Here is a 16,457-nt window from a genome sequence, read left to right on the forward strand (position 1 = left end):
TCTCAGGAGCCTTGAGGAATGGTCACTTTTATTAACCTCTCCATTCCACAAATGAGCAAGTTGAGGCTCAGAAATGGAAGGTCCTTGCCCAAGGCAGAGCCAGAACTGAAACTCTGGTGTCCTGACTCCTGGTCCAGTGCTCCTGCCATGGCACGTGCTGTTCCTGTATACGACACAGGGGCCTGTCCCCGTCAGGCTTCCCAGGAGGAAGGCTTCTCCTCTCCCCAACCAGCATAGGGGACTGTGGGTAGGAGTTCGAGCAGACTGACTATCATTGATGAGCCCATTAGCCAACAGTGTCCCACGCAGCCCCTCCCTCTGTGTCAATAATAAAGAGAATAGCTGGCATTTATTGAGCACCTACTGAAAGCCAAGCGATGTGCTAAGATCATCACATGAATTAGCTCTAACCCTCCTTCGGCCCTGTGAGGCAGGTACTACCATTGGCCTCATTTCAAATGATGAGATGGCAAAACCAGGGTTTGAGCCAGCTACGCCTGACACGGGAAACAGCTTCAATCGCTGCTTCCTGTCAGGCTAGAGCAGAAGTTCTCAATCCAGCGATTTCGACCCCCAGGGACTTTTGGCAATGTCTGGAGACAGTTTTGAAGGGGGGGTGGGGGGCAGTTGAGAGAAGCCACGGTTGCTACTAAACATCCTACAATGAACAGGACAGTCACCCCCAGCAAAGAATTCTCTGGCCCAAAATGTCATAGGGCTAAGCTGAGAAACGCTGGACTGGGCCAGACCCATCTCCTTCCTTGAAATTTCCCCAGGTCCATCTTCCTCGGAGCCCTGTAGGCTCTCTGTCCCTCCTCTGAGTACCCTGGTCACAGGCATGCTTCGGGCGACAACACACCCAAGCCCCATTGTGAAAGACACACTTGGGCAAGGTTGCTTTGTTTTCCTCTTCAATCCTATACCCATTAGATGCCTGATCTCTGCAGCTTCCTCCCTTCCTGTCTGTACTTCCCAGGGAGGTGATTAAGCTCTGATTTTAAAGTGTTTCATCGGGGCAGGGACTAACTAGGAAGAGTGCATTGTCAGCAGAGATTTTCATCCATTTTCCTGTTGAATGATGTTAAGAAGCTCTGGAAAATAAAAATTTCCTGAAACACTCAACAGTGAGCTCATCAACACCAGATAACTGGCAGCTGACGGCACTGGGAAGCTACCTTTACGCCCCACCTCCAGAAAAGAGTGGCACTTGGAAAAGAATGGAACTTCTCACCTCTGGTCTCATCTGAACCTTGTGAGAAAGGCAAGAAAAAGGGAGGAGAGAGATTCTGTTTTCATGCGGGTGGGAGTAGCTTTTTGGGTTTCTGTTTTTTAACAAAAAAGCAAGTATTAAAGAATCGAAGGGAAGATTAAGTTACAGGGAAAAGGCCATGTGGACCATATCGTATTTCCAGGATTCAGGTAATAACAAACGTTTATCTGAGTTTTCTTGGGGGGGGGGGCGGGGAAAGCACTTTTCTGGATGGGCATTTGCAGCAGCAGAACGCTTTTTTGGCCAAGAGTTGGGTTTTGGGGCTTGGGGTTGCTTTTGGAAAATACAGCAAGTCTGAAAATAGACTCACAATAAAAATGCCACTTCAACCCAAACCAGAGAGGCAACCACCAGATTCCGTAATGTGTTCGGATTGTACAGTATGCTGATGCCTTTGACACAGCTCACACGGCCCCGGGCAAGGCCCAGCCACCACACGCAAGACAACTGCACCCGTGTGCACGTGCACACCCAGGAGTCCACACACACGGACACAGACTCGCCGACAGCCAATCAGCCCCCATCCACGCGGCGCACTCAGGTGCACACACACCCTGAGAGCTGAGATGCAGAGGGGTTCTGGGGACGCAGGCTCTCCCCCAGCCCACTGGCCCACGGAGCATACCTGCGGTCAGGGCCCTAGAGGCCTCTCCCTCCTGGCTGCAGCTTTCCTCTCTAATTCCCACAATCTGTTTTCTCTCGGCCGGGGGAGCTGGCGCACACTTTAATGGCTCTGTGGCCTGGGGGTTTTCCCTGGTCTCTCATTACCCTCCTGGCTGGGGGTGCCATGGCCAGAGACCAAAGGAGAACACGCTGGGAACCGCAAGGCCAAGACTTTTTGGGGGCAGAGAAAGGACAACTCTCTTTTTGGAAAGCCTGATGTATGGAAGGTCCTAGAGCTCATGCGTGGGAGCCCTAACAGCCCTCCAGGTGTGAGAGAGATCACACACGTTCACGTAGTGGGAAGCGGACAGCCCAGTGGTGAAGAACACAGGCTCTGGGAGCAGCAGGCTTGGGTTCGATCCTGGCCTCAGCTGCTTCCCAGTTGCCCCCTCAGACAGATCACTCCCTCATCTATAAAGTAGCCAGGAGTCACGTTGAGGGTCACGTGACGTCACACTTGTGAAATACTTTCTGGGCACGGGGCCTGGCACACAGTAGGTGCTCAGCAAGTGTTAGAACACTTTTCTAAGATGTCCATGTGGCTCTTGCCCTCACCTGTTGCAAGCCTGCAGTGGCCCCACACCATTTCATGCTAGCAACCCAACGGGCGGTCACAGCCCATTCTCCCAGAAGCTCTACTCTTTCCAGCTTCCTTGCCTTTGCTTATGAGCCTCTCCTCACTGGAGTGGCCTCACCCTGGACTTATCAAAACCCCACCTCCTCCAGGAAGCCTTCCTGGCACCCCCCGCCCTAAGGTATCTCAGGTACCCAGCTGGCTGCCCTCCTGTGCCTTGGAGCAGGGCTGTGAGTAAGCTTCCCAAGAATGGCCCACGCCCTCTCTTTCTCTGGCCTCCCAGCAGAGGATACTCCCTCACCTGAAACAGACTCTCCCACTACATGCTCTGAACTGAGGAGAACTGAAGAACCCAGTGACCCCTAAAGATAGCCGCCTCCAAAGACTCCAAGACTCAGCACTCACCAGTCCATGACGCGAATCCTCATTTTCTCACACATGGAGGGAAACTGAAGAGGGAAGAGAGACATGTTGGGGTAGGGTCCTTTCAAAGAAGGGGAAGTCCAGGAAATGGGCAGGATGCTGGGGAAGCCAGGAGCCCAGGGCCTCCTGGAATGGGCCCAAGGGGGCAAGGCTCACCATGGCAGGCAGCGTGATGCTCTGGTTCCACTGAGGGTTGGCTGTCTTCTCCAGGATCTTGCTGCAGAGCTAGAAGACACAAGGGACAGGTGGATGGAGCTCCGAGCGGACTATGGACTCCCTTGGGGACCACCTCACCAGCTGGAGGCTGTTCTCTGCCATGTTGGCCACCCTTCTGGCTGGGCAGAAGAGCCTGGGGGCCTTGAAGGCTCAGACACAGGGGACTGCAGAGACAAAGCTCAATGGTAAATCAGACCCAGAGCTGGAGGGTATGGGGTGGGGCAGCAAGGGGGGGGGGAATGGGGGGTGTGGGGGAGGATAGACTGCCTGAATTCCACAGCCCTTCTACCCTTATCTCCTACCTCTGGCTGGAAATCCTCCCCCTTCACCTCCCATATGGACAGACTTTAGTGTGGGGGCCCTGAGTCCAGACTGGCTTTCCCAGGGGTCCTACAGCCTGAGGCACTAACCTCTACAAGTCAGCCCAGACCACCTGCCCCTTTGGAAGACTGTGAGCCCTAGGAGATTAGAGGTGGGGGGAGGAGAAGGGGAAATGGTAGCGGGAGGGCCAGGGCTTGGAGGCTAGCCACCAGCATCTGAGAATGAGAGGGGAACTCAGTGAATATACAAACCCCATCACAGTCTGCCTCAGATCAGCCCTGCTCTTAAGACTGGGCTTTCCACAATCAAGAAACCCAGCAGAGGTGGAAACTAGATCTAAACCAGTGGCTTATGTGCCCTACCTATGCTCGGAATCCCCAGGGAGGCACCATGCCCCTTAGCCAGCTCCAGGGCATCCTGTACCCTCACAGGAACAGCAGGTAAAGACTCTATTTCAGATTCATAGATGGTAGGTTTGCACATCCTGCAGCCTTTTTCAGAGCATGTACTATGAGTCCTGCATTGTGCTCAGCATTTACGTGCATTATCTCATTTAATGAGCATCTGATCAGGGACTTCAGTTACTCCATCAAATGAGGGTGCAGGCTCCATGGAGGGCCAGGACTTTGTCTCCATCCCTGGTCCACCCAATGCCAGCCCCTGTCCCCACCCTCCCCACCTCCCTGTGAGAAGAGCCCAGGCAAAGCCTGGGGGCAAGGAAGGATGCCAGGATTTGCTCCTTGTGCCAGCAAAGAAAGAAGTAAGGACAGAAGAGAGGGACAATGGGCAGAGAGTGAATGAAAATTCAAAGGGTTGAAGGCACATAAAAAGATGCTCAACCTCCCTCATAAGAAAAGAAACACAAATAAAACCAAGATACCATTTCTCACCCATCAGATTCATAAAATTCTCTAAAATCTGACAGCCCTCTGCTGGCAAGACTAGGGCAAAACTGCATGCTCATATTTTGCTGGTGGGAGAAAAAAATAGCTCGACCCTCCAGACAGCAACTGGCCACTCTCTCTCCAAATTGCAAATGCAAAAACCCTTTGGCCCACCAGTTCCACCTCTAGACATTTATCCTACAGAAATACTCTCATCTGTGCAGAATGACATGTAACATGCAGCGCAGCTTGAACTATCAAGGCTATGGAACAACCCACGTGTCCACCAATGGAGGACAGATTGAATAAATGATGGTCCATCCACACAATGCAGCTCTAAAAAGAATGAGGACTGCTCTAGGATAGGAAACAGTTTCCGAGTTATATTATTAATTGAAAAAGGTAAGTCCTGGGGATGAAATGTACACATGATGACTATATGGTAGAGTATGTAAGGTATATTTGAAGGCTGTTAAGACAGTAGCTCCTAAGAGTTCTCATCACAAGGACAAAACATTTTTTCTTCCTTTTTTTATCTATATGAGATGATGAATGTTAACTAAACTTATAATCATTTGGCAATCTGTAAGTCAAGTCATCATGCTGTACCTCAAAAATTTATTTCAAAGGCTGCTCAATAACCTATGAAAATATGGGCCTATAAAAACGGTTTACCAAGCTGAAGAGGTACAGTTGATTCTTGATGGTAGTTACACATTCTATAAATCACCAAGAACACTGAATTCCTGAATATTAAACCATTGCTCTGGGGGAATTTCAGGGTTAGGTTCCTACCAGCCTCTGTCACAACATTTTCATCAACTAATCAACACATAACCTTGTGTCATGTGTGTTTCTCTTCAAGGATATCTTATTTAATATATACTGTTGATTCACTAACACTGAACTCTTGGTTAGCAGTACTATAACTCATGCCTGAGTGAAGCTTATCTAACATATCTTCTCCTAAGGCACAACCCAGCCTTTTTGCACAGAGGAACACCGGACAGCCCTTTAGCACACTCTAGGGGGGCATTTTGAACAACAATATCACATAAAAAGCACCAAAATGTGACGAACATGACACCAGGTAGACCAAGAAAAGGACACATCTTTACAGGATGACAACTGAAACAAAAAGGCAGATTCACGCTATTCCAACTCAGTGGCAACGTGCGTCAGTCATTCCGCACAGTCCGCAAATCATCATGAAAGCCCCATGGGCATTAATTTTAGGATTACAAATAAATTTTAGCGAGTAGGTGAATTTGCAAATATGGAATCCACGAATAATGAAAACCAACTTAATCTGAATCTAATTTTTTTTCCAGTGGGGGAGAAGGAAGGGTTGGAAGTGAAAGCAGTAGAGAGAAAAACACACTACTAAGAAATACACACAAATGTTAACAGTGGTTATCTCCAGAGTGATGTGGGGTACAGAAATACGGTTAGTTTTTTTTTAATTTTCCTTGATTTTCTCTTTTTTCTATTTTTTTATAATCAATAGGTTTCCTTCTTTCATTCAGAAAGAAAGTTGTTTCAAAGTCTCTCACCCTGCTCCCCAAGCACCTCTCCTTTCCTTCTCACCAAGGTGGGTGGGTGGGTGTGTGTGTGTGTGTGTGTGTGTGTGTGTGTGTGTGTGTGTAAAATCACGTATGGTTCACATCTTGGATAACAGTGCCACCAAGTGTCCATGGGAGGAAGTGCAATGAGGGCCAGGCTAGTGTGAATGGGAACACAGAGGACAAAACCCCAGGACTCCAGATTAGGTTGTAATGAGAAAAAGTGACACGCGGGCAGGCTGAGGGAGAGGGAGAGGCAGAATGAGACAGGCAGTAAGGGTAGCTGGAGGAGAGAGAGCGTGACACAAAGATCCGGGGACCATCAGGGAAGTCCAACAGGCTGAAGCTTTCAGAAGGGAAAGTAGGGGGGTGTAGCTTCTTGCAGAAGCCCAGTCACCAATCAGCTTTATATAGTCCTTTGCTTTGGCCAGGTCCCCTAACTCCATCACCTCCCACAGACATTTTGACCTACCTAGAAAAACCCCTGGGGCCAGCCAAGGGCAGCTCAGAACAGAAGACCTTGGGAGATCAAGGTGCCTTCAAGGACCCAGGAGCAGCCAGCAGTGCCGGAGCTCTGAAACTCGGCTCCCAGAAAAGCCATTAAATTTGAAGGCAGGTCCGTGTTGGTTCTCCCCACCATCAAAGCACCCTACCATTTTGGGGAATGTGCAATAAAAAAATGAAAACAATCTTGAGACATGACTTTCCCTACCTGTCAAATTGGGAAATTAATCCCAGTCTTTGGAGGAAGTGTCCCATAAGCCTGTCCAGCCACACCTTCCCACATCCTTCTTACCTTCATTCCTTCGTTACAATCCCTCCTGAGGCTAGATACAGGGCATCAGACCCCAAGCCCAAGCCCAAACTAACACTGCACTTGGGTAAGGACCTCACATGTGGGTGAGGACCTGCACTTGGGTGAGGACCCACAGTGAGCATTTACACCTCAGTGTGAGAGAGTTTAAGATCCAAGTTACCTCTACCACATACATTTTCACTGAGACCCTGGGAGGGAGGAGCCAGCTTGAAGAGGCTCCCAATGGCCAACGTCGGGACAGTTCATACAGCCAACACAGTAATGACTGATTTTTAACACATGGAATTAATAAAAAGTATTGAGTTCCATAGTAATACTCAAAGGCACTAAGGGAGAGGAAAGCTCTTCTTTCCAGAAAAACACCAACTTATAAAGAGAGAAGGAATGATAATGAGAAAATCACCACCTTGCAACCCCAAGTAAATGATTTATTCAGGCAAGGAGGTCACTGGCTGCATAGACCATTAGGTTAAGAAGTTGTTGATATACACACAGTGTATATAATAGGATATACACACAGTGCCAAGGTATTGCCCACAGATGCCTTGCAAAGTACAAAAGGGAGCATGCAGTTTGACAAGAGAGAGATCTGGAGACACCATCTTAAGCAAATGATCAGATAGTCATCACCAGTGATGGGACAATCTCACTCCGTTTCCTGTTGTGATGCAAATATGGCGCACACAACATCACATACAACACATTCTTGCTGAAATACTGAATCTGAAGGGAATCTAGTCTCAAGAACTAATTTCCAGTTTATAGGAAATGCGGGGACTAGAGAAGCAAGGTAAACAACACCAGAAGGAATCCAACAAATCCAGAACATGGACAAATGGTCTGGGCTCTTCAAAAAGTCAAGGGGTGAGAACAATTGTTGGGGTGGGTGGGGAAGGTCAGGAGGGGCTGTTACAGAAGAGACTAAAGAGGCCTAAGGACCAAATGCACAGCATGAATTCTAGTTGGGTCTTAGATCAGCACAAAATTAAGCCATCTCCAAAGGACATTTTGGGGATAGTCAGAGAAAATTTATATGAGCCAGAATCTGCTAATATTAGGGAATGACTGTTAATCTCATAGATGTGATAATGTTACTGCAGTTGCAAAGAATTTTCTTCTTCTTGGGATTTTTGTTGAAGCCTTTAGGAATAAAGTCTGCAACTAGGTTTCAAATGATTCAGGCAGGAAAAAAAAAGTATCTATATATAGAAAGTAAATGCAATAAAATGTTAGCAGTTGCACTTCATCTAAGTGGAGGTCATACCAGTGGGTGGGGTGTTCATTGAAAAACTCTTCTAACTTTTCTTGATATTTTAAAATATTCAAAATGAAGAGTCATAAAAAATGTCTATTACCTGTACATCGGGGAAAAACTGGAAAGACAGGCACCAAAAAACGAACTTGGTATGATGCTTTACGGGTAATTTTATTTACTTTTTTCTGTAATTTTCAAAATGGCTTAGTAAAAGCCATTTTGCCATACTGATGTGCATCAGTAATAAAAGAAGCAAAAAAAAAAAAAAAAAAGGTGGGGAGTGAGTCTGGGCATCAGAGAGGATACCCCGCTCTCCCCCTACCCCACCCCCAACCCTGGGCCTACCTCCCTTGGTGGGATGGGCTGGTAGACGCCCCTCCTTTTCAAAATGAATCTAAGAAAAGATTAAGTGAAAGGAAAATTGCAAAAAGCTATATGAATGGGAACCCACACCACCTCCACCACACCCTCAGCTTTTAGTGTTTATTGCAAATTTTTAAAACTTCTCTCCAGTTGTCCTGTAACACCTGTGGGTTGTCTTCCCCCTCCCTACCTCTGCCTGGGGAGCGAAGGGGGAGCCGGGGACGCCCACCCTCCGGCCACCCAGCTCAGATTCTCAGCCCTTCTGCCCTGCCCAGTTCCAATTTTCCTGTCAACCTCCAAGCCATCTGACTCAACTCTCCCAGCCCCGGTTCTGTGGCAGGTGGCACTCTCCGCAAGGTTGGCACAACCTCAGGGGGCCCTGACCCCACCTTTGGCAACTCCCTGCGGTCAGACACATCTAAGAGGCACCCCCTCCCCAGGGGGTTCTGGGAGCGGCAGGAAGGGGGGCCAGTCTGCGCCCACCTGATCTGTCATTTTCCCACCATTTCCACCACAGTCTCTGCTTTGAGGTTATGGACTAAATAAGACGGGGTTCTTGCCCACAAGTCGGAGAAACAGATGCTAACAAGTACCGGAATGGAATGGAAAACCGGCTAAAAGAGGGCCTAGGTCACGGTGGAGGGCCGAGGACTACACTAGTGCCTCAGGCCCGCGGGGATAGGCAAGCTGGACACCGAAAGATGCTGGACTCTTCGGGGAGGGGGCAGGAAGGGCACAGGCACGGGCAAAGGCTGGAGGGGTGACCGCGAAGGGAAAGAAGAGGCAGGGCAGACGAGAGGACACAAGGCTGCCCTGTGAGCTGTGCAGTTTCTACGCACACAGGGGTGCGGGGAGGGAGCCCCCGCGGCTGAAACCCCGCCCAACCCAGCGCTCCGAGCCGGGGCTGCAGAGCTGCGTGTCCCAGGCAGGGGGCGCCATTTTCTCGCACAAATTCCTAAGCGCTGACTTCGGCCGGATTATGTGGTTTGAACTTCATTGTACAGAGTTGTTTTAGGCTAATTATTCTGGGACCTTTTATGGGGACAACCCAGAGAAGAGAATGAACCCAAGGCTGCTGTGTGCTCTTGGGAAGAGATGACAGTGGGCAGAGGGGAGGGGAGGGCCTTGGGACATGCTTGAAATCAAAAGCAGAGGTGGCATGTTTGATGTAAGGAGGTAAAAAGAGGGAAGAATCGAAGCAGGCCCGCGTTTTCTGCCTTTGACTGTGGCACCTGGTTAGGATGGAGGTTCCTGGAAGTGGGGCAGTGGGGCAGATGAGTCTACTACGGGGCCCAAGGGGCAGCAGACAGATGCACGGAGGCGGGGGGGGGGGGGGGGGGGGAGGTCTGGGGCTGAAGGGGGTTGGGAGTGAAACAGCTGTGGGAGTCCTCTGCGAAGAGGTAAGGCTGAAGCCTGAAGCCAGAGAGAGCCTGTTGGGCAGGCAGAGGAGGCTGGGGAGGGCCTGCCTGCCTGGGGGGCTGGAGGGAGGGGGCCCACAGAAGCCACAGCAACAGCCCTCCCTCTGGGCAGAAAGGGGGGCTGCAAGGAAGAGAGGTATGAGTCATCCCCAGGGCTCCCACGGAGTGGACTTTCCCCACTCAACTCCTGCCACAACTTTTTTAAAAATAATCATTATGTTTCTATCGCTTTTTTTAAGTTTCCCTATCTTTATGCCTTCACATCTGGTTTCCATGCTAGTGCTTAATTTTCCCCCACTCTTCTTTCTATCCACTGTCTGTCTGTCCTCCCTGTGTCTCTCACCTATGTGTCTGTCCCAGATACCCCAAGCCGACCTGGATAGCCAGGCCTGGGTGAGTGTCTCACTGTGCGTCCCCCAACCAGCCCCCACCCCGTGCACCTTCTGATAGGCCGCACCAAGGGTAGCCTGTGTGCGCCTCACATTGTCCTTTACTCCGCTCAGCACCCATCCACGGGGACACCCAGCAGTCACCCTCCCGAGAGAATCCTCCTGCTTCCTTACTCCTTACCATTTTCCCTGCAAAGCTGACTTCCATGAAGGGATCCACCAAGTTCTTCTTGTTACTGTCAAAGCCAAAGATCTGCTTCACATTGTCCATCACGGCATCATCCACTAGGGAGAACACGCTGGTCAGTGCTCGCCGGCTGTCCAACCTCCAAAACCTCACTTTCCACCTACCTGTCTCCAGAGAGTCTTGGGACTCCCTGAGAGAGACGCTGTGGCATCCCCTCAGCCTGGGGACTCCCAGAACAGAGCCCCTGAGGGCATGCCCTGCTCCTTTGCCCTGCCCAAACAGCTTTGTTCACTGACCCCTGCTCTCAATGGGTTTCAGAACAGATCCACCAGATGACTGACGGATTGATGGATTTGATTAGCAATCTACATCACTAAGGGCAGTTAACAATCCAGGAAAGGATTGGAAGGTGTTATAATAATATCCCATTATTGATGCCTATTTGACATTTCCTTTATGTCCATTAGCACAGTGACTGACCTGATGTAAACCAATAAGTCAATTCTGGTTTGTTTGGGTTTTTGTTTTTGTTTTATTTTTTTCTACAAAAAATATATATATTAGGATTAGATATTTAGAAATCTAGGGGAAAAAAAACCAATAGTCCAATATATCCCAGATGTATAATATTAGAGTAAAAAATATTATGATATAAATTTTGATTTGGCTTTCAAGTATGATTTTACAATTCTTTGTGTTGCATTTAAGTTGGCATTTTACATAAATGTAAAATATATAGGTTCGGGGACACCTGGCTGGCTCAGTCAGTAGGGCACATGACTGGTGGAGCTTAAAAAAATTAAAAAAAAAATATATATATATATAGGATGCCAGTTACAGTTAGTACATTCATTAAAATCCCAAGATAAGTCAAAAATAAAATGAGAAACTTTGAGGAAAAAGTATATATATATTTTTTAAATATTCTATTTTTAAGCAATCTCCACACCCAACATGGGACTCGAACTCCCAACCCTAAGATCAAGAGTCACGTGCTCTACTGACTGAGCCAGCCAGGTGCCCTGTGAAAAAATTTTTTTTAATTTTTTTATTAACATATAATGTTTATTATTTGTTTCAGGGGTCCAGGTCTGTGATTCATCAGTCTTAGACAATTCACAGCGCTCACCATCGTACATACTCTCCCCAATGTCCATCACCCAGCCACCCCATCCCTCCCACCCTCCTCCACTTGTTTGTTTGGTTGTTTTTTTTTTTTATTTTTAGGGGCAGCTGGGTGACTCAGTTGGTTAAACGTCTGCCTTCGGCTCAGGTCATGATCCCAGGGTCCTGGGATCCAGCCCCGCATCGGGCTCCCTGTCCAGCAGGGAGCCTGCTTCTCCCTCTCCCAGTCCCCCTGCTTATGCTCTCTCTCTCTCTCTCTCTCTCTCTCTCTGTCAAATGAATAAATAAAATCTTTTTTTAAAAAAAGAATTTTTAGCCTATGCTGCTCCAAATCAATATCTTCCTGAATTAGCCATATTATGTGTAAATGTATATACAGACAGATGGATGTGTGCATACGTGTATTTATGGCACGTATAGATACCTGTGTGTATATGAAAGAGGGGAGGGGACAGTTACAGATTATATACCAGCTGCTGCCCCCATGAATACAAAGATAACAACAATTAGCAAATATTTGTGTCCTATTTACCCACCTATTTCATTTATTGTAGAGAATTAAATATCAAGCACATTCACCTTGAACAAAGCAAACATTTCTATTTCCCCAGCCCCCTGTGGGAGCTCACCAACCTCCCTTCTGCATAGTTTCAACCAATAAATTAAGAATGTTATTAAGCATGTATTTTAATGTCCATTTAATAACCATTACTTTCTCAAGGGTTTTCCCCCATGATTTGGGTACAATTAAGCTTGCACAGAAGGAAGGCATTTCTTTTTGAGTCATTAGTCAAAGGGGTGAGCAAAACCTCAAATAATTAGCCTTATGCAAAACTTATAAACAGGGACCTAAGTTGCAAATGCTCTCACTGACTCTGCTATGAACAGAAACACTTGATTAAGCTAATACGTGCTTCAAAACAGGGGCTCACCCTTTAAAAACGTGTATGAGCCCTATTCCAAACCCAGTCAAATGTGAAACACTGGGGGAGGGGCCCCGGCATCTGTACACCTTTAAAGGTCCCCAGGTGGTTCTAATGTGCAGCCCAGATTGAGACCCACAGCTCTAAAATATTCAGCATAATTCCTCCAGCATTTACTGAACCCACAGGATGGGGCCAGTGCAGGGCCAGTCACTGGGAGAAACCAGGCAGGGGCCACCCTGTCTCTCTTGGGAAAATGAGGACATGGCCACAGCAAGAGTGACCCACTGCCCCAGCTGGTCAGGGATGGAGGGGTCTCCCAGGATGGGGGGCTTGTGGTGTTGAAACCGGGACAGTCCCAGGCAAACTGGCATGATGGCTCACCAAGCGGATGGATGTTTTTCATCTGTGGAGACACTGAGCCCTTCCACCATCTAGTGACTTATTTCCCAGCCCAGGGGCCCCGCTCCCAAGCTCAATCTTGGGCCTCCAACCCAGGGAGGACACCAGACTCACTCTGCGGTAGATCCTCAGCTCTGAAGACCTTCAGGCAGAAGTGGGCTCCCCGAAGTGCCACGCCAGTTGGCCTGAGCAGATTGTTCTCAATGTCCTCCTTGTCTTCAGAGGGGTCCTTTCTCTCCAGCTACAATGCAACCAAATATGATTCCTTAAAGAGTTCATTAGCACAATTATCTTCCCTTCTTCAACCAAGACCCCTTAAATGGTGCATTTTGAAGAAAGGTAGATCTCGCCCTGCTGCTTACTAAGGTGTGATCTCAGGCAGGTCCCTCTCCCTGAGACTCTGCTTCCTGATCTGGACAATGGAAAGAGTAACACCAACCTTGCAGACTGCTGGGCAAATCAACTTCAATAATGTACAAATGCATATGGCAGGCATTCAAGAATCCTGGTCTTCTCCCTGCTCCCCCATTAACAAGCGTGCAGAAGTGACATGTCTTCAATAACATGTGTTCATTCACTCGACAAGTGTTCAGTGTCAGTGAGTGGCGACTGGGTTATGCTGAAGGGGGAGGGATGCAGCAGTGAACAAGGTAGACAGACGTCCTGCCCCCACAGAGCTCACTGTCTCACAGCGAAAGCCCACCTTTAAGCAAGCTCGTATTCTGCCATTCCACTGGCTGCAACACAGACCCGAAGGTAGTTACGGCAGCAACCATCTTGACCCATGAGATGGAAGCCGCATGATGAAGACAGAGGGGCGAAGACCAGGAGCCTGGGTCTCTGGTCATTGTGGGAGAATGGTGCAGGCTCTGGACTGCCTCCCCAGGGATTTATGAGGGAGAGAAACATACTTCTATCCTCCTTAACGCTTATTATTCAGGGCATCTTTGTTAGAGCAGCTGAACCTATATCTTAATTCACACAGGGGCCCAAGGGAGATGTGAGGGGAGAGCGACCTCGAACTCTGATCTTGGGATAGAGACAGAAGCATGCTCTGAGGTGGTCATGCCAACAAGACTGACCAACCACTTGCATGTGGACTGAGAGATGTGGGACTGAGGGATGAGGAATGAAATTAGGCCTCTTGCTCGGGAGATTGAGTGGATGACAGTGTCATTTCCTAAGATGTCACCTACCACAAGATGGGAGAAGCTGTGAGGAGCGGGCAGCGGATGATCCTAGGTTTTCATATGTTAAGTTAGAGGGGCCTAAGGGACATGTTCATGTGGCTTTATTACAAAGCAACTGAAACTGAGTGTCTGGAGCCCTGACAATCCAAGCTGGAGATGAGCAATTTAGGAGTCTCAGGTGGACAGAGATGGGCTCCTCGAAAGTGAGGGTCAAGGATGCAGCATAGAGGCAAGCAAGGGAATTTTATTGAGCCACTGAATTTGAAGGATCCATATTTTTTAAAAAAGGAGAAAGAATCAGGAGAATCACCAAAGCTAAGGGAGAAGAGAGTTTGAAATAAGCCATGGGCTCTGGAATCAAAGGCTGTGGAGGAACAGAGAGGATGGAGAAGACAGAAGAGCCCCTGGAGGTTGGCAATGGTGACCCTCCAGCACGTGGTTCCAGGGAAGGAAGGTGGCAGGAATCCTCGTGAAGAGGAGGAATGAGCAGCCAGTAGAGGAGTAGAGAAGGGCAACCCGATGTGCTCCCTGACAAAGTTGGTCATGCCCGGGAGCAAGCTGCAAGTAGCTTGGAGAAGAGGAGTGGGGAGGAATGAGTAAAGTGGGTGAGGGTATTTGAAGGTAGGGAAATCTTGAGCCTGGTACAGACTTAAGGGCCGAAGAGAAGACACCAGGAAGAGCAGGGAGAACAAGATGGTGGAGGACTGGAGCACAAGGCAAAGGAGGCAGGAAGATGGGGAAGGGAGGGAAGACAGACGAAGTCAGGAATGAGGACCAAAGGAGCTTCAGGAGCTCACATCGTTCACCACTGTGCAGCTCTGCCTGTCTCAGGCGGCAGAGGTTGAGGCTTAGGAAAGACAGCAAAGTCTGGAAACAGCCACTGTGGTGAATGGGAAAAGGAGTAAACCACACCCAAGGAAAAGAAGAGGTTGATAGCACCCATGTTCATCTAGCCAGCACCTCCAGGTGACTTCTGCCTCCGAAACTGACCAAGGAGCAGTGTAGACAGTGGGGGTGGGGGTGGGGGGGTCATGAGGTGTGGCAGGAGACGCCTGCTATGGAACCAGTAAGCACATGGTGAGAGCTGTGATGGAGGATGGGGTCTAGGCTGGAGGAGGGGAGAGCATGGCAGGAGGGCACTACTGGATCGCGGAAACCAACGGGGGGTGGGGGGGGCTGTAATGCCAGGGAGGAAGGACTGTCATTCAGCAGGGGCGAGGGAGGAAAAAGGCAGAGAGTGGTAGAGAGAGGGATTTCTGAGCTCAGGGTCTCAAAGGAAATGAAATCAGATGTCGGTGGCTGATGGGTCACATCTCAGGACAATGGCGAAGATCAGAATCTGCAAGCAGGGCCGCCCCTGGACCAGCTCCGCCTGAGGCAGGGGTAGGTAACAACAGCCCAGAAGAGGGAGAAACAACCAGCAAAGCGGCCTTTAAAGGAGGCAGCGCTGAAGTTGGGAAGAGCTGACGGCCAGGAGGCTGCAGTGGGAAGCTGCTCCTCCCATTCCAGAACCCACGGGGAGTCGGGGAAGAAAGTAGGGGCTTCTGTCTCAGTTGGTTTCAAAAGAAGTGGCTTCGTCAGGAAAAAGCAATGTTCCAATTAAGAGGAAGAAGAGGAAGAAATGTTTTAGAAAAGGGTAATAGACTCAGAGATGCCACGAGAAGGAGCAAGATGGCGCCATGTCTGGAAAGACATGCTACAGAAGGACGGGACAGGACTACACGGGACGGGAGAGAGGGACAGGTGCCTTTGGGTGGGGCTTGTCTAGTGGCGCTCCATCAGCCCCCTGCACAACACAGAACCCTGGGCTCTCCATCCCCTAACGCTCTCCACTGTGGCTTCCCGGGCCCTTGTCATCAGCCAACTCCTATTCCCGTCACCATCACAGAACTTGCCCTCTGCCTCCCACCGCTCTTCCCCCTCAGTTTCCCTACTTTTGCCTCTCCCTCTCCTGGCCATCTCAGGCTGGGAAGAGAAGGCCACACCTTGCACCTGCACCCACCATCACTCCACCATGTCTTTTATCTGTTAGTCCCCATCACCCATATGTGCCACTCTCTCCCCTGGTTCTCACTGATACCATCCACCAAGCCGAGGGCACATGCTCACCCTTCCTTCATGACTTCAGCACCTGCCTCACCACTTGCCTGTTTGATTTCCAATTCTCCCATAAGATAATCAACATCCATGTGGTCAAGTCATTCGCCAGCACGGTTCCCTTCCTCCACCATCAGCTCCTTAATCTCCCCTCCCCTTCAGCTGCTAGAGGCATGGCCACATCTGGAAGCTCCAGCCATTCAGAACCATTCCTCTAGCAGAACCTTGACCGTTGAAACCCTTCTCCAAAGACAGCTTGCAATCTATCTGCCTCCTCCAACCTCCCACTCACACAGAGCGGGGCTCCCAACATAGCCTGGCACACAGCAGGAGCTCAATAAATGTGCATTCCCTAGCCCTTCCCTATTCTCTATCCCC

General features: G+C 49.3%; 1 protein-coding gene across 15 annotated transcripts in view; it reads right to left on the minus strand.

Annotated features, from left to right (window-relative positions):
• DYSF (dysferlin) overlaps nt 1-16,457 on the minus strand; it is a 205,166-nt gene that overhangs the window by 131,255 nt on the left and 57,454 nt on the right. For all 15 annotated transcript variants that reach the window (XM_028116262.2, XM_028116258.2, XM_028116260.2 and 12 more), the window contains 4 exons: nt 12,907-13,033; nt 10,337-10,440; nt 3,087-3,155; nt 2,913-2,956 (listed from right to left, as the gene is read on the minus strand). In XM_028116262.2, the coding sequence (XP_027972063.1) occupies nt 2,913-2,956; nt 3,087-3,155; nt 10,337-10,440; nt 12,907-13,033 (344 nt within the window). The remainder of the gene's footprint in view (nt 1-2,912; nt 2,957-3,086; nt 3,156-10,336; nt 10,441-12,906; nt 13,034-16,457) is intronic.

The sequence above is a fragment of the Eumetopias jubatus genome, unplaced genomic scaffold, assembly GCF_037043125.1.
Source record: "Eumetopias jubatus isolate StellerSeaLion01/CBP00866 unplaced genomic scaffold, mEumJub1_p1.0 scaffold_9, whole genome shotgun sequence".
Taxonomy (NCBI): Eukaryota; Metazoa; Chordata; class Mammalia; order Carnivora; family Otariidae; genus Eumetopias; species Eumetopias jubatus.